The sequence below is a fragment of the Rhinatrema bivittatum genome, chromosome 7 (assembly GCF_901001135.1).
Source record: "Rhinatrema bivittatum chromosome 7, aRhiBiv1.1, whole genome shotgun sequence".
In the NCBI taxonomy this organism is placed as follows: domain Eukaryota; kingdom Metazoa; phylum Chordata; class Amphibia; order Gymnophiona; family Rhinatrematidae; genus Rhinatrema; species Rhinatrema bivittatum.
Window position 1 is genome coordinate 117,296,076 of NC_042621.1, and position 26,584 is coordinate 117,322,659.

General features: G+C 44.9%; 1 protein-coding gene across 5 annotated transcripts in view; it reads right to left on the reverse strand.

Annotated features, from left to right (window-relative positions):
• NDST2 (N-deacetylase and N-sulfotransferase 2) overlaps positions 1-26,584 on the reverse strand; it is a 625,893-nt gene that overhangs the window by 125,035 nt on the left and 474,274 nt on the right. For all 5 annotated transcript variants that reach the window (XM_029608979.1, XM_029608977.1, XM_029608978.1 and 2 more), the window contains one exon: positions 4,505-5,974. In XM_029608979.1, coding sequence (XP_029464839.1) covers positions 4,505-5,497 — 993 coding nt within the window. In that variant the 5' untranslated portion in view covers positions 5,498-5,974. The remainder of the gene's footprint in view (positions 1-4,504; positions 5,975-26,584) is intronic.

Here is a 26,584-nt window from a genome sequence, read left to right on the forward strand (position 1 = left end):
CAAATGATTTATTTTCAAATCCTCTCCACGATGTATCCCAAAGAACCCAAAGATACCAAAGAACACAAGTGAGATACATCGTGGAGAGGATTTGAAAATAAATCATTTGAACATTTAGAAAGCGATATTTGAGACTAAGTTTATAGACTTGGTCTCGAAATAATAATAATACATAAATGTCATAATAATGATTATATAATATATAGGTTTATAGATCTAGTGGTGTTTTCCACATAAGAAGACCAACAGTATTATTATTATTATTATTATCATCCTTTGGTGTTATTTGGGTAATTGAGGGACAGATTGAGATTAGAGGTAGTATAAAGCAGAGGGCAAATATAAGACGGGTATATGATGGCATAAATGTGGATATATTTATTTATTTATTTATTTGTTTATTTATTTATTTATTTGTTATTTTTATTATACCGAGTTTCATGATAGGAATCACATCAACCCAGTTTACAATTAACAATGTGAGTAAAGGCAGAGAGTAACAAAGTAAAGAACATTTCCCAATACAAGAACAAATATAGTATGAAACTTAACAAATATTATAACAATATTTTGGATGTGAGAAAGTTACAAAAAACATGGAAAAATAACTTGGATATGAAAGGGGAAGAATTGTAGAATGACTATAAGCATTTTAACCAGCTGTTATTGTTATTAAGGTTCAATATTGTTATTAAGGTTCAATTTAATATATAAAAAATTTTATTGATGGAATGTTTTATAAAAAATAGAAAAATTGATATTTTATATATATATATATATATATATATGTGGGACAGAACCCACATATACTCCTTGCACCTTGAGTTCTGTAAATATATCTTGTATCCTCAGCAGCTACAACTATGGGTGCAGAGCAGAACCGGGACATTTTCCCTTGCTACTCACTTATACAAAAATATTCTGGTGTCATCTCAAGAACATGTAATACAAAACCTTGCAAAGAATGCACCCAGAACCTATAGAGCAAACCTGCCATACCATAACACACCAACTGCCAGACTTAAACAGTAACAACTTTACCCATGCAAAGGTAGCATTGTAAATATTACAACAGCAATACACCTCATACCAGAAAAACAAAACAAGCTGGACTGCTGTAATTTCCTACATATAAACTATACTTAACAGAATAGCTCACCTGTGTCACAGACAGAGCCTTATCAAATGCAAAATAAATGACGACACATTAGAAATATACAGACAAAATTTGAAATGCAGTGTGTCACTGCATGCAGAGCCAGCCTTTGCATGCAGCGACACACTGGAGAAACAGAAACAGAAATGGATTTCCTCTATTACTGAGCAAACTACAAAATCTGTCAGAAATGCACACTCCAAAAGCTGACATATTTCAATCCCTAAGCTGAAAATAAAACGCTTTTTGCTACCTTTCTTGTCTGGACATTTTAATTTTCTAATCATGTTAACCCCAGTCTCATTTCCTCTGCCTGAGTTTGTATTTTTTCGGTCTCCTGTCTTCTTCAGTTCCTCTCTTACATCTGTCTGACACTGATCTTTCCGTTTGATCTCTTTTCTCGGTTTCTCTTTCTGTCTCCTTATCCACTCCTATCCAGATTTTACCTGTCTTCTTTTATCTGTCATTCATCAGCCTTAATCTCCCTCTTTTCACCTCTCATGTTCACTTACAATCTCCCACTCTCGTCCCCTTCTCTTCCCATCTCCATGCTCTCACTCCCTTCCTAGACCTCCATTTCCCCCATATCTTACTCCTTTTCAGGTCATTTCCACCCTCTGTACTCATCCCTCCCCAGCCCTCAAATGCTTTCCTATGCCTCAGTTTCATCTCCTCATTAGCCCCAGTTCTTTGTCACTCACCCCTTTCCCCTCCTTCTGTTTTTAATCCCCTATGCAGTCATCAACTCTCCGAGCCCCATTTCCACCCTCTCTCACTCCCTTCAAAGATCCATCACTTTCCACTGTCTCTCACCCCCTCCCCAGCCCTCCAGGTCCCTTCATACCATGTCTCAACTTTTCCCTATCCTTCAGATCCCTTCTTCTAACCCACAACTGATATCCCTAGCCACATCTCATAATTACCAACCCATGTAATTACACCCTCACTCATAACCCCACCCAACTGCCATCTCTATTCTCCCCACTTTCCCCCATTCAATTTCTAAATGCCCACTCTGCCCATACATTTGAGACTCCACTCTCTCCCACAGCCATCCTCCATTCCCTCTTCATCCCCCAAATCTGGCAGTCCCTGCTGTTTCCTACACCATGTCTGAGTATCAATGGCTCCCCTTCCCACAATCCAGAAGTGCCCAATCAACCCTCTTCCTCCTCCTCCAACAAATCTGGGTGCTCCCTTCATCCCCAGCTCTAATATTCCCTGCCTCCCAACCTGGATGTCCTCACACTCCCTCCCCATTCACCAAATCTGGGGTACCCCAACACCTCTCAGCACCATTCTTCCTCTCCCTTCCCTTGCCAAGTTCATGTTCTCCCAAGTCCCCTGGAACAGCTTTTATGTTTTTTTTAAGTGGCTGCACCCGTCTTTTTTCCCCCTCACCTCCCTGGCTCTTTGCCCCTTTCAGAAGCTTGTAACTGGCTGCTCCTCCTCCTGTAGTCAGGCGCCTTGCTGCTTTCTTTGCACAGTTCAATGACAAGATATCTGAACCGTGGGGGCTCTGTATGGATTGAGTCTTGAGCGGTTCAGACATCTTGTCATTGAACCGCACTGGTACCAAGCGCAGCAAGGCACCAGCACTATAGGAGGAAGAGCTGGTTACAAGCTTCTGAAAGCGGCAAAGAAGAGGGAGGGGAGGATTTAAAAAGACCGGGGAAGCTACGTTAAAAATTTTAAAGGTAGCTCTGGGGACTCGGGCTCTGAGGGAGAGACTCAGGGCATGCCCAATGACACCTGGTACGAGGGAATGCAGGTTGAGGAACAGCAAGGGCAATGGGAGATTGTGTGTGTGTGTGTGTGATGGGGTGGGGTGGCCACAGGCTGCTTTCTCCACTCTGCTCCCATTTGTCTATTTCTCTATCAATTTCAACTCGGCCAGCATATGAGGAAGTGTGGCATTTCTGCAAATGCTTAGTCCTTGGTGGTGCCAGATGGACAGATACAAGCAGCTCATTATAAACGTTCAGAACCCTAAAAACAGAGTGGGACTGAAACAGCCATGTTTGAATCAAACGTATTAATTTTGTAAAAACTTTGCCCAAAATCAACCAACATTCAAGCATTTAGTCTCACCCTTGACCCCTTTTCAGTTCCCTTTCCAGTCCCACAGCCTGCTCTATATGGTGAGAAACAGGCTTCTCCATGTGCTCGTCACGGCCTATCCAAGGAGTTTAGGTCTGGGCAACTACCTCCAGAAAGACTGTAGGGAAGGTAAACAGCAGCAGAGGTCAAAACACAAATCACCTCAAGGGATGGGAAAGCTCATTGGTCTACAGATCCAGGGAGCAGCAGTTCCTCTTAATGGTACAATCTGATGAAATGCTATAGATCATCATTTTTCACTGCTTCTCTCTTTCAAAATGCTCCCTTCTCTAATGCATTGCAGTTGGGGATTAAGACACTAACTGCTAAGTCTGCCTCTTAAGAGGTTTCAGATGGGAACATGCAAGCAATGGTTTCAGCAGATTGATCCCCTTGTGACCCAAACTTCTCCGCACACATGGAGCAAAGCTCCGACTGTAACAGTAGACACCCTGGGCCTACCCTCTTCTCCTCTCATATTGCTGAGATCCTGACAGCTAACAAATTTCATTTCACTGACAGGCATCGCAGTTGTATATTTGGGGATGGGGTCTTAGGAGGTTTTGGCAGGAGGCAGTTTTTGCTGGCTGAATGCTAGACCAGGGCTTGAAATAATAAATCTTATGCTTTTATTTCCCAGGTGAATAGGATTTAAGAATTCCCATTTTGGAACTGCTGTAATGGGAGAGGAAAGGAGATATTTGCCCTGACCTGCATCAGACTATGCATTTGTGTATAAACAATCCTATCAATCCACATTACAGGAAATTTTAGCATTCGCCACTGGAAACAAGGCCACATGTGAAGATGTCCACCTAATCCAAAGCTAAAAACAAAGAGTAATGCAAGTTGACCAACTCGGTGAGCCCAGCAGTTAGTGCGCTGTGCTGCCAAGAAGAACAGACATAAATCCTTGGCTTGGATCCTGTACCTCAGGCTGGGAAAACTATGGACAAAGCACTGTACAAAGAGGTCTGGGTAGAGGTATGAGCTAAGTTAAGGAGAAGCATTGCAAGTGGCAATATAGACCTCCATTTTGCTATATTATCAATTCAAAAGGCAATGAAATACTTGCATGTAAAAGAAAACAAACAAAAGACTGGAAGGCATTGCTAGATGGCTCCCCAATGAGAGCAGATGAGATAGAGTTAAGAGAGAAGTTTGGAAGGGGAAGATAAAGAGAAAAAAATGAACCAGCGACAGCAGGAGAGTGATTAGAAGAGCTGTGAATGCATTCCATCAGCTTACCTCAACATCCGACACTTTCATGCGAGTGCCCTCTTTGCCCACAAAGATATCATCGATGTCAACCAAGACATAGCGGTCAAGGGTCAGGCAGAGACGTTTGCTGGTCAAGTAGGCGATTGCATCCACAAAAACAAGTTTGTGCAGCCAGAAGTTGAGGTTGTTGCCAAAGAACACGCGCTGAATGCCATCATGCAGGCCCAAATCCTGCACTACTGTAGCATGCAGTGCCCGGTGTGGGGCCAAATGTGGGATGGAGTCTGAAGATTTTGTGCTGGCCAGCAGCACAGGCTCATAGGTGCTGTGGTTGGATTGGAAGACTGTCCAGTCATCGCCAGGGAGGGCCCCCTGTTCTACCTCATTGGCACGGGTGACATAGAGTAGAGGAGCACTGGGGTTAATGTGGTAGTCCCTTAGTCCCAGGTTGGAATGTAGGAAGAGAGGAAAACCCTTGAGCTGAGCACTCAACAGGCTGTTCTCATTAGCTTTGAAGAAGCCGATGATGCCTACACCGTACTCCACACAATACTTATCCAGCAATTCCCGGTTCCAAGCGTCCAGGTTCACATACTTCAGGATGTTTTCATAGATAATCAGAATATAGCGCCCCCTGTCTTTGTCTGTTAAGGTGGGCATGTCCCCCTTGCCAGGGGCGATCTCTGTCCTATACTTAAAACGGCTGGACTCCAAGATAGCCACAATCTCTTGACCAAGCTGAGAGTAAATGCTCTCCACGAAAACCAAGACCACGGGATCCGTGCGTGAGGCGTCAACAGACTTTGCCACTCGCCAGCTAGCCTGGGGCTGGATCACAACCCTTTGCTGGTTAGTGCAATCGCTGAATGGCAGAGGCGGGGGCTCCTTGATCTTGGGGCTGTTGGTGACGTAGTACGCCAGGAAGCACATGGAGACTAAGCTGAAGGCAATCAGCAGTAAGATGAGTCGGTGCAGTTCCAGCTGTCGCATGTGACGCACCACTTTCCACAGCTGAATCATGATGAGGCGACCCACCACCCCTCCTCCCCCTACACTTCACCCAAATTGTTCTCTTGTGCCGGTGTCGCCACACAGTGCTGGTGCTCTCCAGCAGGGGCCTGTGAGGCAAAAACCACCGCAGCAAATGCCACGGATCGAGCGACAGCCAAAGCAAGCGGCGATTAGGAGAAACTCTGCCATTTATGTCAGGTGACCATGGCCCCAGATTCCCATTGCTCCTCTCTGCTCTGCTTTTCTTTTCCTCCTTTGGTTGAATGAGAACACTATTTTTTTATGCTTTTTAAAAAAAGTTTAGAGGGGGTCTTATTTATAAAATCCTCAGACTTCCAACAGTAAATCAGTCACAAATATCTGCTGTAGCACTGTTCTCCCCTTGTATCCACATTTTGGAACATGGTGTCCTAAGTGAAAGTGTGAAGTGATGGCTCTGTTTGTCAGCTGGATCCCTGGGGTTAATCCTCAGCTTCTGTGCACAGTCTGCAACATAAAAAAAAAAAGAAACACAAGCAAAGAGTCATTAGGAAAGAAAACTAACTAGAAAGTGGTTAATGCCAGTAACACATGATTGGTTCAGTCAGTGGGTTTCTATTTACAATGGCAAGTCTTCATTTGTAAACAATTTCTTCTCATTTACTCCATTTTTAACAGATATAATGCCGTGGACAAGTAATAGGCTGACAGCATTGCAAGCGAAACTCCTGCTCTAGAGGAAGTGCGGTAGAAGCAGGGGCGACAAAAGCTTCCTATCGCCGATACTATCCTGCCACTGGGATAAAAACTGCTCTGGTGAGACCACTTCTGCTTAGAAGATACTTTTTTGACCTTTGTTTATTTATTTATTTATTTATTTAAAATGTACTATTGTTCATTGAAACCTTTGTTATTTTCAAAATATTTCACACCCACCCATACTGTCCATCTTCCAGAAATATCCTGGACAAACCACCACCACCACCACCACATATATTCTAACAGAATCGCCTTTCATTACTTTCTTAAGCCAGGGGTTGTGGCGGCTGTATTGGGCCACTTGAACACGGAGAAATAAGTGACAAACAAAGAAGCTGTAGGTGGAACCTTTTCACTGGACTGACTCAACGCACTGGTGACTAGCTTTCCGCAACCGTGCTCCCTTCAACAGGTCAGCGAAAAGACCTGAGGAAGGAAGCACATCTCTCAAAAGCCAGTCATGAGTCACCTACAATGTGTTTGTTTGACCTTTATTTCTACATTACTTTCTTACAGAGGTGAAAGGAACAGAGACAAGAGCTGGAGAAAAATAGTTGTAGTGTTTGAAGAATATGGAAATCTCTGCCAAATAGTCTAAGATGAGAAAGATTTCTTCCCCTACTTATTAGAGAAGAGAGGCCTGCACGCTGACTCTGCTTGGAAGACCCTCTCTGGGGTCTCTTTACCTCACAGTACATTAAACAGGAAGCAGCAGTGTTTCAGGCACACTGCTCTCCTTCCCTCCCCCCTACCCCACCCAGAGCACTAAACACACGCACTCAAATTCATATTAGAGACAGAGCAAAACAAAGGGTAGTCACCCGTTGAAAATTATCCGTAGGCTCTCAGGTTGGCTCAGTGGTAAGAACTGCAGGGCTCTTCTATGCAGAAGATCCCCAGTTTGATTCTCAGATCAGGTCTTGGGATGCAGCTTTCACAGCCCCTGGGGAGAGGGACTAGCGGTCATCGATAAGGTTGACACCTGGTGGCTGGCTTCAGACCCCATGATACAGGGTTCTGGACGGAGCTCTGGTACACGATTGCAGGCCTCAGGACTGCTGCTACAATGACTTAGAACATGAACAGTCGGAGGATCTACTAATGTAAGGGAGAAAAATCCCTGGATGGCTGAGAATGAAGGCCCATAATGTCAGGACCCCAGTACCGATTACCGGTTCTGAATGAGTTGCAAGAAAAAAGGAGAAAGGAAGAAATACCAGGCCAAAAAAAAAAGAAATGAGCTGTAAGTACACGTATACAAACAGCGCATGTACTTTATACCTACTCCTGAGGGAGGCCTGCTTTTCTCCCTGACCTACGCACAACCCCAGGAACCAGTTCAAAGTATGCGTAACCCCTGTACATAAAACATTAAAACTAGGTGTTAAGGGGTTAAAGCAGATGGCGTAGTGGATCAGGCTCAGAGGTATCTTTAGTGGCCCTCCTTAGTGGGCAGGGAAAATCCTTTCTCCTCTGTGGCCAGAAGAGATGTCCCCCTCACTGGCTCTGGCTGCCAGTTCAGACTCACCACAACTCTCAGGCACCTTCTAGTCGGGTGAACTGAAACCCTGGGAAAAGGATTCAGACCCATCTTTGGATGGGAGGTTCCAATTATGGCAAAGTTATTAAATACAAAACAGGGATATCCAAGTAAGTACACAGGCTTCCACAGTAAAGAATTTAAACAGCCTGTAGCAAAATAGAACACTTTAGCAGGAAACTTCAGGCTGGTTAGCCTCACCTTGGTGGTGAGAAAAGTAATGGAGAAGCTGCTGAAGGAAAGAATAGTGAACTATCTACAGTCAGGAGGATTGCTGGACACGAGGCAGCATGGATTCACCAGGGGAGGGTCCTGTCAGGCAAATCTGATTGATTTTTTTGATTGTGTGACTAAAGAATTGGATCAAGGAGGAGCACTCGATGTCATCTACTTGGATTTCAGCAAAGCTTTTGATAGTGTCCCGCATAGGAGACTTGTTAATAAAATGAGAAACTTGGGAGTGAGTGCCAAGGTGGTGGCATGGATTACAAACTGGTTGATGGACAGAAGACAGTGTGTGATGGTAAATGGAACCTTCTCTGAAGAGAGAGCGGTGCTAAGTGGAGTGCCGCAAGGATCGGTGTTGGGACCCGTCCTGTTCAACATCTTTGTGAGCGATATTGTGGAAGGGATAGAAGGAAAAGTTTGTCTTTTTGCAGATGATACTAAGATTTGCAACAAAGTGGACACGCCGGAAGGAGTGGAGAGAATGAGACGATATTTAAGGAAGCTGGAAGAGTGGTCGAAGATATGGCAGCTGGGATTCAATGCCAAGAAGTTCAGAGTCATGCATCTGGGGTATGGTAATCCAAAAGAGCTGTATGAGATGGAGGGTGAAGGGCTGTTGTGCATGGAGCAAGAGAGGGACCTTGAGGTGATAGTGTCTAGCAATCTGAAGACAGTGAAGCAATGTGACAAGGTGATAGCTAAAGCAAGAAGAATGCTGGGCTGCATAGAAAGGGGAATAACCAGTAAGAAAAAGAAAGTGATAGTCCCCAGAGTACTGTGTTCATTTCTGGAGAACATATCTCAAAAGGGACAGACACAGGATGGAGGCAGTCCATAGAAGGGCAACAAAAATAGTGGGGGTTCTCCATCAAATGACTTATGAAGAAAGGTTGAAGAACCTAAATATATATACCCTGGAGGAGAGGAGGTGCAGGGGAGATATGATACAGACCTTCAGATATCTGAAAGGTTTTAATGATGCACAATCAACAAACCTTTCCATTGGAAAGTAATCAGTAGAATTAGGGGTCACGAATAGAAACTCCAGGGAGGATGACCCAGAACCAAAGTCAGGAAATAATTCTTCACGAAGAGGGTGGTGGATGCCTGGAATGCCCTTCTGGAGGAGGTGGTGAAAACCAAAACGATAAAAGATTTCAAAGGGGCTTGGGATAAACACTGTGGGTCCCTAAAGGCTAGAGGATGGAAATGAAGAAAAGAATGCATGGGGTGGCAGTTACTACCCTTAACCAATAAGCCTTCATACTGTTGATGCAGCTCCATCGTTGCTCTCTGCTTTAACAGCAGGGGGAAAAGAGGAAAAGGGGAATTGGATTCAGCAGCAACCAACAAGGACATTGAATTTTATGGTCTGAGAAAACAAATAAGCATTGGGATAACTTGCTGATGCGACTGTTACTACCCTTAACCAATAAGCCTTATACTTGTGATATAACTCCAACATTGCTCTCTGCTTCAATGGCAAGAGATAAGAGATCATGGGGAACTGAACTCAAGACAGCAACCAACAAGGGCCCTGACTTTAGCAGTTTGGGAAACTAAGTATGGGGGTAACTTGCACGGCATGGCAGATACCACCCATCGATGCTACCATTATACGGGAGACCTGTATGGCATGGCTGATGCTACCATAAGCTTGCTGGGCAGACTGGATGGACTGTTTGGTCCTTTTCTGCTGTCATTTCTATGTTTAGCCCAGGGAATTCACTTATTCCAGAGAGCAGAAGCAACCCACATTTGCATTGCTGGCTTTAAAGAGAAACCAAGTGGAGCCAAGATAAAGGAGGAGACCTCAAGGCAAGCTGCTCCTGCCAGTGGTACCCCCATAATTTTTCCTAGAGGTTTTTCCAAAAGCTAGGCCTTAAACAGAGTATAAAATGTACTCCCTCCATGGAAAAATGTGCGGCTTCTACTGGTTTCTTCACCAAAGAGAACCCCCTACCATCACAAGCAGGCTAAAAGCCAGGCAAAAGTCTCACCCTTTTGACCAGTAAATGTCACTCCTTGACATCACTCTGGTTTAAAAGGCAAATATGCCATATTATACCATCTACTTTTGAAAACAATGCAGCCCATTACCTCTTATGAATGAAGGTTAAGTAGAGGTTGAAGGGTGAAAATAATAGCGGCATATGGACCAGAGTCGAGACCTATGTATTGTAAAAGCTTGCATGCACTTTTAGCCAGTCTGAGGGACGATTTTCAATCAAGGCAATCCAGCCAAGTAAATGCCTTTGTAAATGGTGTTCTCTGTGCAATTATATACAATCATCACAAAGTAATAAAAGGAAATATAAATCCTCATAAACCAAAATCCTTTAGCAGCTCTTGCTATTCCAGGACTAACTCTGTTAATGCATCTCACTCCTGACCTGCACATTTTAAAGCACAAATGAATAACAAAACTCATATCTAGATTATACACATAAATAAACCAAAACTACTGCATGAAACATAAGCAACACAGTTTCTATGTTGAAAAGTTGCCCATTGCCTCTTCTAGGATTCTTTTCAATTGAATTTCTTTTTCTCTTTTTGCCTTTATTATTGCCCGATACCTACAAAAAGAAACATTTTCTTTTTAAAAGACCTGCAGCAAGCTAGTGCAATACGGCGACGCACACACATGCCAATGCACCTCATTCCCGACTCATTGCCTCTTTGCTGTCCTTGGTCAGGGATTTCAAAAGGAACTGTCAGTGCACCCGTATTACCCCTTCACAATTCTATTAAAAGGGGATGTATCAGCTGCATAGATTTTTACATATTGTGCTCCTTATCTCAGTAGAAATTCCAAACAGTAAGTAGTACTTGATTATGCGGGGCAAATTTTATAAAAAGTTTATTTAACATTTTTTTCTTTACCACATGCTCCACTAGATCGTGAGGCTAACAATTGTACATTCATAAAATCATATAGCAGCAAAAATATTGACATAAAACAAATCAAACTGAAATATACATAAAACAGCAAATACAAAATAAAACAAGCACATTCACAACTAATTAAAACAAAAAGTCCAAAGTTCTTCAGCCATAGCAAGTATCTCTAATGGGTATCTGTACAAATCAATCTAAAATCAACATAAAATAGCAAATACAGAAAATTAAAAAAACTAAAAAATATATTCACAACTTAAAAACTGAAAAGTAGGATACTTTAGCCATAACAAAGATCTCTACAGGGTAACTGGGAAAACTCTACCTTATTCACAGCTTGGTTTCTCCAAATGCTTGCTTATATAACCAGATTTTTAGAGACTTCTTAAACATTCTTGCATCGGTTAATGTTCTCAACGTTCAGGGAGGATATTCCATAAAATGGGACTGGCAACTGATATTGCACGGTCTCCAACTGCATTCAGATGCACTTGGTGAACCGACAGTACCATGCCCTTGGATTAGCTTGCTTGCAACTATCTTGTCTTCTTTCTGCCAGTGGAAGCACGTATAGCAAGATGCAAGTCTCACAGCGACATCAAGGTGATTCTTCTACTTTTTACTTCCAACCACCACTTCTTTGACTCTTCATCCCCCCCTTTCAGTGGCACTGGAATAGGAGGGGCAGGCCATGGCCTTCTCACGTTTGAAAGTGGAAAGGCAAGCCTTCACTTTTAAAAGAAAGCCAGTGCGGTGCTTTATTAAGAGCACTGCACTGGCTTCCAATTGAGCAACGCGTAAAATTCAAAATTTTATGTTTGGTTCATAAACCAGTTTATAGAAATAACTCTTTTAGTTTGGCCTCTTTATGTATACCATACGTCCCAGGACGAACATTGCTGTCTACTGGTCAGGGTTTGTTAGCTGTTCCAACTGTGAAGCAGGTTTGATTGGCTAAGTCAAGGGCCTGAGCTTTTTTGGTCACTGGACCAGAATTATGGAATACCTTACCTCCTTGCTCTTAGAACCATTTCAAATTTAATGAGTTTTAGACAACAAATGAAAACATATCTTTTTAATAAAGCTTTAAATAAACATTCTGAAGTGCTATATTTATGCAGTTGTTTGACATGATGTGTTAGTATTGTATGTCTATTTGTATGAATTTATGAGTGTTTAGTTGGAAGCCGCCCAGCACAATGTACTTTGATAGGAACGGGTTAGAAATATTTTAAATACAGAAAAACCACATGTGCTGGCAGGTCTAGGGGTCTCCCCAGATCATCACTCCTTCCCTTCCACCACTGACTGTCACTCCACCTTGCCCTGACCCACCCCGCAAACCTCCTGGCACGGGAAGCTGCCAGGCTTGGCGCTGGCAACAGAAGGTAGTAATCCACAAGCGGACTAAGCCGGTGCACACTCACAAGTTTCTGTGCAGGAAACAGGGATTATGCGTGCACACTAGCTCTGACCCTGTGCTCGCTACCTGCTGATACTACCCACTGGACCCCACAGTTTTCTCCACGCTTCGGAAGCCAAGAGCTTTACTGATATCAGGAGTGTGACACCAGCCCCTGCTGGGTCTTGATCTTCGCTACTAGGAAGGTTCCAGATCGTTTACCTGCCACTGCCACACATATAGCCCTCACAACTCTCCAGCTGCCTCTACGGCCACTCTCTCCCACAAAACGAGCATCTTTAGGTGCTTTTCGGTCCCCTATCACCTTACATTACCACTGCCGCTGTGGTCACTGCTGAGGTTTTCCCTGCAGCGGCTGCTCATCCAGCCCTGTGCTATCACCTCCTGCCACTGCAGCACTGCTCGTCTCCTCCTTCCCTTACTCTCTTCACTCCTCTGCTGCCAATCCTTGACTCCATCTTTCCCCTACCTCATACCACCACTCCCAAAGCTTCACTTCATGTCTAAGTTGCTCCCGCTGCCGGTCCCTTGGGTCGTCTTCCTCTCACCTCCCGCTGCTCCGTAAAATGGATGGCACTCACAACCTTATCTGATGCTGAACGTCTCTCTTGAGCAGGCCCCTGCTGCCTCCCTCATATATATATAATGATGACTGCAAGTGGCCCCAGCTGACATCTATGCCTACTTCTTGCAGTTTTTGTCGCCCCTTTCCCCTAGTGAAGGCTTCCTGGGTAGAGCCAAAACACTGCACAAACATGCATGAACTCCAGCACTGCTTTAGGGCATCACATTTACCCAACAACCTTTGCTACAGAACCTCCCCCACCAAAAAAAAAAAAAAAAATGAAGATGGCAATGCACAGGGAAAACAGGAAATGACTCCAAAAGCACTTTTGCTGGCTAGATCCTGCGGTAGGAAATCTAAAACGTAAAGTGTTGTCCCCACGTAGAATGCCAGTCCAAAAATTGCCCACCCGATCTGGGGGTAAAAGCATGAGTGCAGCGTGTACTTTTACCTCCACTGTAGTGGCGGCCTTCATGGGCCGAGGTTACGGCTGGGGGGGGAGAAAGCTACACACACAGGTTTGGATTTTGAAAACCGTGCTTGTGGTTTTGGTTGGAAAACGTTATCCCTAGAGAAAGGAGACGGGCATCTCTGCGGACAGTTTTTCTTTAGGACATTTTCAAAGTTACAGCATGCGCATACTTTTCTTTTGAAAACTGAAGCATTGGACTAAGAAGTAGTTGGGGGGGGGGGGGGGACGACGATTTTGCAGCAACGTGGACAGTTTGAAAATTGCTCCAAAAAGGGCAAGAAAAGGCAGATCTCAGGTAAACCAAAAACAAAGCACTTAAATCTTAAAGGGGAAGGGGGTGGGGGTATTGGACTATACTCCTTTAAATGTGAGCTGCAAACCTTGCTCCCAAACCCTGCCTGAAAACGTTACTTTAACACCATGCCGATAGGGTTAAGGGCAATAGCCGGGGCCTCCCGGCATCAGAAGGGGATCTCTTTGGCGAAGCTGAGCGACGTCACCGAGGAAGAGCAGGGCCCGCTCCTTAATTTCTTTCCTGTGCGACACCGGCCCTGCACACCATCCTCATCAAACTTGGTTTCTTACGGGCCCTAGCCTTGATGTTGGGGTCTGGTCTAGGACAGGTAGAAAGAGTGAAAGAAGCTGCCGTGCTCATCCCCATCCCAAGGCCTAAAGGTTCATTGCTCCAGCACTGCTGCCCCTCACTGTCAGCTGGACTTTGTTTTGGTTTTTTTTTTTTTGCAGCATTAACAGGTTAACATCTGCCAGTCACTCAAAGCACTAGATATCTGCTATCCACCTTCACGATTGCTTTTAAAGGCTAAAAAGAAAATACTTCCAGACTCGAATTAGTTTCATGAGCATTTCATTTCTGATCTGTTTTTGCTTGTGTGCAAGTGTGCGTTAAGACCCTCTCGATTTCCACCGTCTCTCTCTCTCCTTAGTTTGATGTTCCTCTTCACTTCCTTACCACTGGTCTCTCTCCGAGCGGCGCTGCCATGGGGGCAATTTTAGATTTCCTCCGATCTACGCTCCCAAACTAAACAGAAAAGAATCTCCTCAGTATTCCTCGGAGAAACCCATGTCAGAGATCTGGAGCAGGCCGCACTTGCAGCACCGGCTTTAAGGGGAAACCAAGCGGGTCAGGGGTAGAGCTGAAAGGAAGGCAAAGGCAGTAACTCTGACAAAATGACCTAGCAACTCAATCTAGCATTTGGTGCATATTAACTATAAAGAATGAATGCAGGAGACAGCGCTAAGAAGAGCAGAGCTGGATCATTTCTCAGTTATTACATTTACAAAAATAAAAAATAAAATTGCTCGTACAGAGGGCGGTTTGCAAAGGGATTTGCCTGGGTCGCAAAGAGTTACCCGGATAATTCTTCGGGGGGGGGGGGGGGGGGGTCAGCTGCCCCTCCCCCTCAGCGGGTGAAAGGGACGGGCACAGGGGGAGGTGAGGGAGCACGTCTGGGAATTTCATTTTGAAATCCCCGCACGCACGTACCTAGTCACACAGAACCCTGCAGGCACAAAACCACCTGCCTGAGTTTTCACAGGTACATGCTGCAGGGAGAGTCCCTTGCAAAATGAGCTGAAAGGTCCAGCAAACTTCCTGTGGAGTTTTAAACTCGCCCCCCTCGATATGCATTTACATTAGTTATTGCTCTAAGAAAGCAGAGGAGCTGTGCTGGCCTAACTCAGTTTTTCTTAGTGCTGGAAATTTTACTCCTGGTCTCAGGAGAAGTAAAGTTTCCAGGGCCAGTGTCAGCCTATGGGCAGAACCCGGAGTTCCAGTGCCAGGACCTGTAGTTGGGATTTTATATGCAGAACGCATGACTTTTATGCATAAAAAGCACGTTTTCTGCGCATGAAATGATTTATGTGCACAAACCATGCTAGCTGCATAGAAAACTTTGTGTGCGCATAAATCACATTTTATGCGCAGAAAACATGGTTTATGTGCACAAATCATTATCAAAGCATAACATTTGATTTGGGTGTACAAAAACTTCTTTCAGTGCAGAAAGCAGTTCTGAGCACATAAATCATATTTTATGTGCAGAAAACATGATTTCTACACATAAACCATGTTTTCCATACATAAAATATGATTTATGCGCATAAATCATGTTCTATGTGCAAAGCCATTTTCTGATTTGTGTGCATTTTTTAAACTTTTAATGCATTAGCAAACCATTAGCTTACTGTATCAAGAGTTAAACCCCCCCCCCCCCCCAAAACAACTCATGCGTTAAACTGTGCACTGAACTCCCACACGGTTTTAACATTTGGCTAATTACATTGGCCCCTGATCACTCATCCTACCCTAATAGCTGGCAAATGTTTTTTTTCTTTCAAAAGACTAGGAAAATAAGAAATTACCCACCCACCTATGCGTGTGGATCCAAAGATAACTCCATCCCTGTCAGCGCCCTCATCTCGCACGGGATATATGTCCTGAAAGCCTGATGTGACTAGGACCCAAACACAAAGGCTATCAGACATTCACACCCCCACCCATCTCAGAAGCCTTCTTTCCCTTTGAACACACACTATTAAAAACTGCCGGCTTCATAAGAGACATAAAACCAGCGGCAGCCAGATCCTTTCCTGCTTCTCTCCCCTCTTGCTCTCACCATGGGAATTCCACCCTTCCCGGCAGAAACAGGTTCCTTATTGCCGCAACCTGCGTCTTTCACACGCAGGCAGGCACCCGAAATCTGTCCGAGACCTGTGCTCTGCCATGGATTTATGAGTGCAGGGCACACCATGTTCTTTCAAAATACACAGAAGAGCGGGTGAAAAAAAAACCCCCACCACAAACCCTCACCAACAGCCGGTGCAGCTTGTCGTAGCTGTGCTCCGGGACAGATGACATCAAAGCGACAGAGAACGTGCCTGCTGTTGATTTGTATCCTGTGTCTGGAGGGAAGCGGAGGCGTCCTCAGATGTAATAATAAAGCCTCCTGAGGGGGATGCCGGAGAGGGCGGCCTGGCAAAGCAGAGCGCTCCGCTCCCCAGCCAGCATTCAAGGCAACCCCCCTGCACCCCCCCCCCCAGCCACGTTCATCTATAATCACCAAATACATAAGAACATAAGGTATGCCATACTGGGTCAGATCAAGGATCCATCAGGCCCAGTATCCTGTTTCCAGCAGTGGCCAATCCAGGTCATAAGTCCCTGTCAAGTACCCAAACATTAAACAGATCCCACGGTACTAATGCCGGCATCAAGGCTACTCCCTATTGATTAATAGCAGTTTATAGACTTCTCCTCCAGGAACACATTCTGATATTAAGTCAACTTTTGCACCCCACAGTTAGGATGGTAAAATTGTGCTTTGAAAAAAGGTTTCATACAAAATTTCTTAGCTCCCAGTCAGAAAATAATATCCTTAATGAAAGTAACAGAAAAAAAAGTAAAGTATTACAGCAACTTGAATGCACACAAGAGGGACTGTACTAGAGTAGACTGATTATGGCAAGCAAATAGAATGTTGGAAATTATTAGGAAGGGAATGGTGAATAAAATGGAAAATGTCATAATGTCTCTGTATCGCTCCATGGTGAGACCGCACCTTGAATACTGTGTACAATTCTGGTCGCCGCATCTCAAAAAAGATATAATTGTGATGGAGAAGGTACAGAGAAGGGCAACCAAAATGATAAGGGGAATGGAACAGTTCCCCTATGAGGAAAGACTAAAGAGGTTAGGACTTTTCAGCTTGGAGAAGAGACGACTGAGGGGGGGATATGATAGAGGTGTTTAAAATCATGAGAGGTCTAGAACGGGTAGATGTGAATCGGTTATTTACTCTTTCGGATAATAGAAAGACTAGAGGGCCCTCCATGAAGTTAGCATGTGGCACATTTAAAACTAATCGGAGAAAGTTCTTTTTTACTCAACGCACAATTAAACTCTGGAATTTGTTGCCAGAGGATGTGGTTAGTGCAGTTAGTATAGCTGTGTTTAAAAAAGGATTGGATAAGTTCTTGGAGAAGAAGTCCATTACCTGCTATTAATTAAATGGACTTAGAAAATAGCCACTGCTATTACTAGCAACAGTAACATGGAATAGACTTAGTTTTTGGGTGATTGCCAGGTTCTTGTGGCCTGGATTGGCCTCTGTTGGAAACAGGATGCTGAGCTTGATGGACCCTTGGTCTGACCCAGCATGGCAATTTCTGTTGTTCTTAATGAGATTTCAGAAGCAGTTCCCCAATATAATCATAGGTCTTGTTAAAAGTTTCAGAGGTTTTTTTGTTTTTTTTTAAAGATTTTTTTTTAAGCATTGCATCTGACCTCTAAAGCAGACATTTCGAAACATGGGACCGTGTCGGGCACCAGGGATTAATATTTTGAATGACTGTTGAATATATATGGGATGAACTGTACATTAAAGAACATGCCCTTTGAAAGGATGTACTGCATAAAAAATATTTAAACCCCCCCCCCCCCCCCACCCCGAGACTTTTAATATGACCTACGATTATACTGGGGGACTGCTTCGGAAACACATTTGCCATAGGAACCAATTCCACATATATGGTCTCTAATTCTAGTAAATCAGGCCTCTTTTTCTGAAATAAGGTTAGAGGTCAGGCTGAAAGTACTGTTGGATCATTCTCTGTGTGGTTTTCCTTGAACATATAACATATTTACATAGACTGGCTTAACAAGGTCTCCCACTGCATACGAAGCAGTAAATGTGGCTAGCACCGGGCCTCTGTTGCACCGCTGGCACTCGTCTCCTGTCTGAGGGCGGCAGGGCCTGAGCCCTGGGTGGGAAGAAAGACAACTGCTGAGGGGAGACAGAGACCATTGAGGGAGCCCAGGTTGCAGCAGGTCAGCTCTCTGCAAACTGTGGGTATGGGAAGGGGGAGGAAATAAGTTGGCAAGCGTCTCTATATTGCACTCTGCCATTATCAAAAATCAGACAGGCGAGCTGAACTGTGCGCCTGTTTCCGGACATTCCAACAGGAATTACTTATTTTACTGGCTGAAAGCATAAAGGACTTTATTTTCACATGGTGAAACCGTGTTCTCCTTTTGTAGTATCCCAATCACTGCTGCAAGCAAGAAAGAACCAACATTTCAGGCTCTACCATACATTTTATCAAGATTTTTAGTTTCCTTTCTATTGACAAATTCACAAATGTAATTGCACATGAATACTTGCAAAGCAAAAAGCAAGTGACACAAAAGCTATTATAAGTAAAGATAAACAAAACAAAACAAAAAAAGAATAGTAGCATTGCAGTCCATATTCAATAGATTTGGTCAGCTAACTTTGGAGTTTGCCGGACAAACCAATGTTTTAAATTACTCCCCTGCTCACCGGCTATATTTTTTTTTTGGGCAAATCAATACCCAGATAAGAAGTGGTGTTCCCAGGGCGCAGTTTTACTTTGTCAGGGCAGTGCTGATATTCAGCACCGTCCGGATAAATAAGCAGGTGTAAAGTAACCTGAACGGCTGTGCCTGGGCGAGACTGGACAGGATATTCAGCTGATGCACATTCGGCTTGGAATGGCTGCATAAAGTCCAGATAGCTTTGTCCAGACGTGGCCAGCTGAGTATGGACCGCACTGTGTCAATCTATCAGTCCTTAAATAGGCTGCGAGATCTACACGGATAACTGTAGAGAATATACCCAACTACACTTACATCAGGTAATAATTTAAAAAAAGAAAAGACGCCGCCTTCAACCAGATAAACACATCATAGCAAGAAAATAGAAATTAACAGCACCATGATCCCGAATGCCAAACCAGAAACACAGAAGCAATACGCTTAAACTGAAGAAGGCAGGGAGGGATTGAACATTGGCTCTACTTTTCAGGAAGGACACCCGGCATTCTAGATATGCAAATGTATTTATTCCATACCTGCAGTGAAATCTCAAAGTAAACTGGGCACCAAAAGCAAACATCTCCGGTACAAAGCCGTAACTTCATTCCTTCTTTATTGCGTGACCCTGCACACATTAGGGAATACCTCCTACTGTAAGATCTAGAAACAGGTGTAGGCAGCTCTGGTTCTGGAGTGCCACAGACAGGTCTGGTTTTCAGGACATCCACAATGAATATGCATGAGGTAGAGTTGCATACCCTGCCCTCATGGTATGCAGATATAGCTCATGAATATTCCTACGAATGTCCTGAGAACCTGACCTGTACGCGGTGCTCCCCGAACCAGAGCGGTCTACCCCCTGATTTAGAGACTGAACATCTTTTTTTTTTCTTAAGAAAGCATCAGTGTGTGTTGCTTGTTGATCAGATTTAAATGTGTTGAAATCCTCAGCTTAGCGTGCAGGGGCAGTCAAAAAGCAAATAGAATATGAGGAACGATCCAAAAAGGAAATGGAGGATAAAACATGGTGATGCCCATTTTCAAAAGCAATTTAGATGGATAACTCAAAGGTTATCCTCCTCAATGGCAGAGCGGGCACATTCAGCCCCTTATCTGGGTAAATTATAGCCGGATAGAAAAGGGGCGTTGCAGGGGAGTTCTAGGGAGGGGTTGAGTTATCCGGCTGACCTAGCCAAATACCACATATATATCCTGCTAAGTTATCCGGCCTTGTGTGGAGGAAGCAAAAGAAAAGAAATAAAAGGGTCAGCGGGCCAATCTCTTCCCCCCCCCACCCCCCACCAAAACTTCATATAAAAGCCCTGCTGGGCCATGTTCTCCTCACCCCCCCTTAAATCTTTTAATGATGCAGTAATCGCAGGCAGTGTTTTCGAGCCCCCCCCTTTTTTTTTTAATAAACTGCCAGATCAGCCCGACTCTCTCTCCCCTTCCTTCCCACCTACCCTGTCCACAAGAACGATAAATGCTGCTGGCCCCCATCCCATCCCATCCTCCTCCTCTCCCCGATGCCTAATATTTTTCATGCTGGGAGCGAGGACCCTCAGCCCCCATTCCTGGCGTCTCCAGCCCTGCTCTAACACAGGCAGCACGGGAAGAGTGAGCTTTAAACGTGATGAAGTGCCACCTTAATAAAACAACCCGTTAAGACATATACTTTGCTTTCTCTGAAGACAAGCAGGCTCGACAGCTACACAATTAGTTCACACTACCTCAGGGCTGCCCTTCAACAAAAGAAGCGGGAGTATAACAGGCAAGGGCATGCTTTTGTGGCGGCGATCCTCTAGTTTCTTTAAAAAATAAAAAATAAATGAAGAGAAAATGGGGAAAACATTTTGAAATCATAAATAGGGGCCCCTAGGAGGGGAAGGAGGGGAGAGAGGGAAATGGGCTGAAAAGGCCTCGAAGGACGGAGCGCCCTAACCTACTCCCCCTCCCCCCCCTAACAGGAGTCTATAATGTGACGTGAACGTATGGCCTGAACTCCATACTGCAGCCCTGTAAATCTCCTTAGGGAGGTGGACCAACCTGCCCCTAACAGGTTATTCCTCTCCAGGCGTAAGAGAATGAGATGCTGTCTACTAGCCCATTGGAAACGGTACATATTGTCACTGCATTGCCAGGTCTATTAGGGTCAAAAGAAACAAAATGCTGGATAGATTTTTTTTCTAGGGGCAAGAGACTGTTTTAGATAAAAGGCAACAGTTTTGTTGGTTGGGTTTTTTTTTTTTTTTTATGCTGTCCAAAGTACGGAGAGCTGTTTCACCTTTATGGACATGTGGCCTAGGGAAAAATCTTGGTAGGCTGAATGACTAGTTAAGATGTAAAGCCGTCACTACCTTTGGCAAGGTGATGAAATCTAGTGCAAGGTGGATTAAGTCACTAGGTCCTGAACTGCCACCTTTCAGGTCAGGTATCTGAGCTCAAAAAAGTTCAGAGTCCCAGCTGAATTAGGTCCCGTGTTGATGTTCTATGAAAGCTGCAAGAAGCTGGATGGGAGGCTTCAATTTGAAATAAAGCCCCAAATGAATCCGACAGCTAGAAGCTGTACAGAAAAAGGGTACCTTTTACATAGTAACGATGTGCCCATTGCACTGAGGTGAATCTTGGCAGAGCTCATTTTGAGGCCAGACTGAAAGATGTAGAAGATATTCAAGCAGTTTGTGTGCTGGACAGTAGAAGGGAGTTGGGTCTGTGCCCTCATGCTGGATGGCAAACCTCCTTCACTTGAATCCTAGCGGATTTCCTTTCAAAACCCTTTCAAGAAGCCAGACGGGCTTGAGACATCTCATCCAAAAGCCCAGATGTCACCCTCTTCAACATTCAGGCCATAAGGGCTTCCCAACTGCATCGTGGGAAGGAGCAACAAGCACTGGTTTTGCATAATTAAGGCTGGGGAGCCTTAATTATACCTTAATTCCTGCGGAATTTTAAACTAGATCTGTCTGGGCCAAAAAGGAGTTATGAGTGTCATAGTTCCCTGGTATATATCTGAGTGTTACCAGAGTTGTTGCTCTCAGGGGAATTGGAGGATATGCATACAGTAAGACCTGGCCTCCCAAAAAATGGAAATTGCATCTGATCTCCTCCTATATCAGAAGACTGCCACCTTCCTGTTCTGGACCATCGCTAATGGGGCTGAGATGAACTTCACTGGAGGATGATTCTGCTTCAGTCCTCGTTCGGATATCAACTTGCTCCCGCTAAGTACGCAGCTCTTTGGACTACCGAGGTCAGTACTGAACGGCTGGCGAGTAATTACCCAGTTAACTTTACCCATATATTCAGCGGAACATACCTGAATAAGTGTTCCACTGACTATACCCAAATAAAGTTATTCAGATACATTTAGGACAGGTATATTTTTGACCAAACTTAGGCCTAGATTCATCAAGCTGAAATGTTTTTCTGCAGGAGGGGGGTACCACTATTGTGGGGGGGGGGGGGGGGGAGTGTTACCATGATAGTGGGGCCCCTTCCCCGAAAAAACATTGCAGCTCTTTGGTGCCAAACTCCAGCTGCCTTTTAATGCAATGGTGGCCCCAACCTCAAAGGACTGTTATCGCCTTAAACGACTGCTGGCCACAAAAAAAAAAAAAAAGAGGCAAAGAGGAGAGATTGAGTGGGGGTCAGGTCAACGCCCCCCCCCCTAGTCCAACCAGTCCCAACCCAGCCCCCCAATCCCTTCCCCAAAAAATCTGCAGCAGGCCCTAGGCCACCCACCCCTCCCCAAAATATTAAAATGAAAAACAGGGTCCTGGCCCCCATCACTCCCCTTTTCAGCCACCTTCCCGAACCTTAAAAAGGATCCCGCTTTGGAGCTGGGTGCACCTTTGCACCTGGCCCGGTTGGCACCATTTTCCAAAATGGCGCCAACCTGACTTTGCCCCAGCCATGGAACTAGCTAACCCCTCTGCAATATCACTCACCAAATCAATGAAGAGAATTGTCCCCAGGACCAATCCCTAAGGCACTTCTCTTTCACTGGCGTGAATACTATTTTTCATTACTCTTGTTTGCCTATGAATGCATCTTTAAGAAAAGACAATTTGTAATACGTTTAATTATTGCATAAAGAAAATAGAAGCACAATCTGTGGCTGGAAAGCTTATGATATCAGCTGAATCACTTACGTCATGAGCAGTACCCCTGGTTTCCTGCAGCTGATTTTTCAATATCCCATGTCAATTATTTGACAGATTTGCATCATTTTGCATGTTAAACTATATTCTATTTTATAAAGTAATCATTTTGTGTCATTTCTGTTTCTAATTAATTTATTTAGTTCTTTATTAGAGGAAAAGGGAGCTTAGTAATTGGAGTTGGGGGATGAAGGAGAGGAAGGGAGCTGGGAATAGGGAGAGAAAGGAAATCTCAAAAGAGGGAAAAGATCTCAGAGGAGGGACATAGAGAAGGGATCTCAGGCAGGAGGGTAGGGGGATAAAGACAGAAGAGGAGAGGATGGGGATTCAGATGGAGGAGAGGGTGGGGATTCAGGGAAGATAAGGAAACAGAATGAGAGGAGGGAAGGAAGAGGATCAATGGGAAGGATGAGGTGGAAGAGAAGGAGGGAAAATTGGGATAGGGATGAGAAAGAGGAAAGAGTGAAGCTTGAAAAGAGGGTGGAGGAGGGAGGAAGATTGGGATAGGAGTGGAGAAGTAGGAAAGATCAGGAGAAGGAAGGAACTTCCTGAGGTCTTGGGAGGGGGAGAGATCCAGAGAGAGGAAGTGTCCCTTTCCTTGCTCCAACTCTGCTTCCCTCACATCCTAAGCCCCAGCACCTTCTGCCTCTCTTTCTCTATTACCTTTTCCTTCCTGTATTCTCCCTTTCTCCATTCCCAGTTCTGTTATTGTTCTCCGTCCCACCTGGTCACACACACACACACATATCCATCCTTCTCCAGCATCTCTTTCATACAAACTCTGACTCTCTAGTCTGCCTCTCAGACCCTCCCCATCTCCCCAGTCCCCTTGTCACATTCCTCCCCTCCCCTCCTCCAGCCCCTCTACCAAACACCCAGATTTTGCGGCCCTTCCCATGGCTGCAGAATTGCAGGAGTCCAGGGGTCCTGATCATGGGCAATGGAGAACACAGATGGAGCCTCACAGGGCTCTTTCACTTGGCAATAGTTGAGAAAATAAGCGTGCTTTCTTTACCTTAAGGTCCTCTTGTGATATTATCTCCTACAGAACTCGCACATGCTACCTTGCCTACACAGGTCTTGTTGGTTTGCCTAGCAGAGACTCCAGATATGTGCACTTCACATGGGGTGCTCACATGTGGGTAGGAAAGGCCGCTGCGGGAAGAGCGGCTACGGCAGCGGCACAGCAAGGCTATAACATAACTTCTGGTTTGAAGCTGTTTGCCTTGATTATACCTCCTTGAAAAGCAGCACCTCCCAGGTCACGATGGCTGGGCGCCGTGGCAGAAAAGAAACGTGCAACTGGGAACGGCCGTCTGAGACCCACGTTCCATATCTGAACGAATTTCGCTGGTCTGAAAGACCTAACTCCGTGCAGCAGAGAAAGTAATGCGAGTAGATCGGATCCCAAACTCAGCGCGCACTTCTGCCCTGGCCGACCACAGGTACCGCTTTAGCGACACAGCAGTGGAGAGAGAGACAGGCGTTTACCCGTGGAGAAGGCCTCCCCTATCAAACTGCACCCCCCCCCCCCCCAGCAGGCAGTTTGCACCTGCAAGCTCTGTGGGCACATGGGGTCCCCCTGCCACGGACGTGATTTCCAAAGGCTAGTTTAGTTTCCCTTTGAAGATCAGCTCGCGGCCTGCAAGCTCTATGGGGAGGCTGAAAACCTGTCTCTCTTATGGACAAGTTTCAAAAGGATTCAGCCGGGGGAACTTTAAGAAGTTCCCCCGGCTGGATTTCCCTGTGGCCCCCACACACCCTCTATCACAACGTTCACACTTCTGGTTGAATTCACAGGAGGCATTCCCGGGGGGAGGTGGCGAAGTCATGGGAGAGAACAACACGTGCGCACCTGGATTTCCACACCTCCAGGCAGCGCTCTAGTCCCCCTTCCGCCGTGCTCTGAGCAAAGTCCCCTGCGCACCTTTGAAAATCAGCTGCACGCTCCTTGTGCAGCCTTGTTCAGCTGCACAAGGAGCGTGCTGCTGAACAAGGCCCCTTTTCAGAACGCCCTCTTGCACGTTTTGTTCAGTTACGAGATTGCTGTTTGCTAATTGCCAGCTCCCGAGTTGGATCCTTTTAAGAAGGTGGGAGGTGGCACCCCCTGCACATCTGGCAAGCCCACGGGAGGAGAGAAGAAACCTAGCAATTACCCCTCAGTTAACGGTAAACGCATGCAAAGGCAGAAGGGCAGGTGCCATTTCTCTGCCATGACCTTGTGACCGAATCATTCTTCCCCAAACCCAGGCTCCTTGCCGCCGTGTCCGTCATAAAAGGTTGCTGCGCATTTCAGCAGCAGAGGGCAGACATTTTATTTAGAGTTTCACAATGGGATAAATGGCAGGGAGTGGACCAGACATTTTGTTTTCAAGTGAGTCGCCTCACAGTGGGGCAATTTGTTCCTCACAACGCCTCACCAGCCTGCACCAAGTTCCCGTCCGTCAGGAAAGGGAAATTCTGTACCACACACTCCTTTTACCTCAGGCAAGCTGCGTCCATTTTTGTGTGCGCTAGAACAAAGATCTGTTTAGTTGCACACCTACTGCTGGCCTATTCACTGCTCCGCTGAGGCTAACAAAGCAGCGAAAGTGCCGGATAATTTACTCTCTCCCACCCCCCACATTATTTTTCCATGTTAAAGGTCACGGTGATGTTCCATTGTAAAACCACCCTTTAAAGTCTGACAGTAGGCACTTCATATGGGCTGTTCCAACAGCATAATACAGGAACATGACAGGCAAGGGCAAGCCCTTAAGGATGTCCATAAAACGTGTGATTGGCAAACAAACAGAAGCAAACGGTCAGATGAAGACTGGGCCACAATACCTTTTCTCCTACACTCTTCTCCATTACACTTTGCACTGTACCAGAAAATAAGTTTACATTGAAATTTGCCAGTGGGTCACTAGTTTTATGTAAAACGGCCGTGCGGAGCCAAGACAACGCACAAGAAACAGAGAGCTAAGCAATTGTCAGAAATCAGTGCACATAGCTTGACTTGTTACTCTGGCTTAAAAAGGAAAACAAGGAGGTCACACTTTCTGAGAATTATTTTTCCCCCCCAAAGCACCAAGTATTAAATAATCAAATCTAGGTATCTAGGTGCAGACTCTGCAGGTACTTTTTACCCATGAATTGCAAGCAAAGCAAAAGTTCAAGGGTAGTTTTGCTTTGATTACTGTGCAAGAAAAGTTATCCAGAAATTTGTACCCATTTTTTCTGTGAATAATTATTTGGCACAACTGTATGTGCAGTGTTCAATTCCCCATCCTTTCTATGCTCTATGATTGTCTCTGCAGACTGCAGGTAAAGCAAAATTGCTTATCTGTAACAGGTGTACTCTGTAGACAAGTCTAATCAGTCACACAAGTGGGTTACATCATGCAACCAGAGCTCAGAAAAACCGAGAAGGCTTTTCTGAGCATGCTCAGGTGTTCCCATGTAGCAGCTGCCTTGTGAGTCTTCTCAATCTTTATAGCAGGCTAATCTTCAACTACAGGAAAAGAGGGTGAGATTGTGTGGTTGATTTGTCCTGCTGTCTACAAAGAACATCTACTACAGAAAGCATTTTTGCTTTCTCTATAATCAAGCAGGACAGTAATTAACTACTGAATGGAACATGTACTTACATGCAACTACTGAGGGTTGACATAAGTACATGTTCCACTGCTTCTATATCAATTGTGGAACATGCAACTCGTATTTTGATAGAC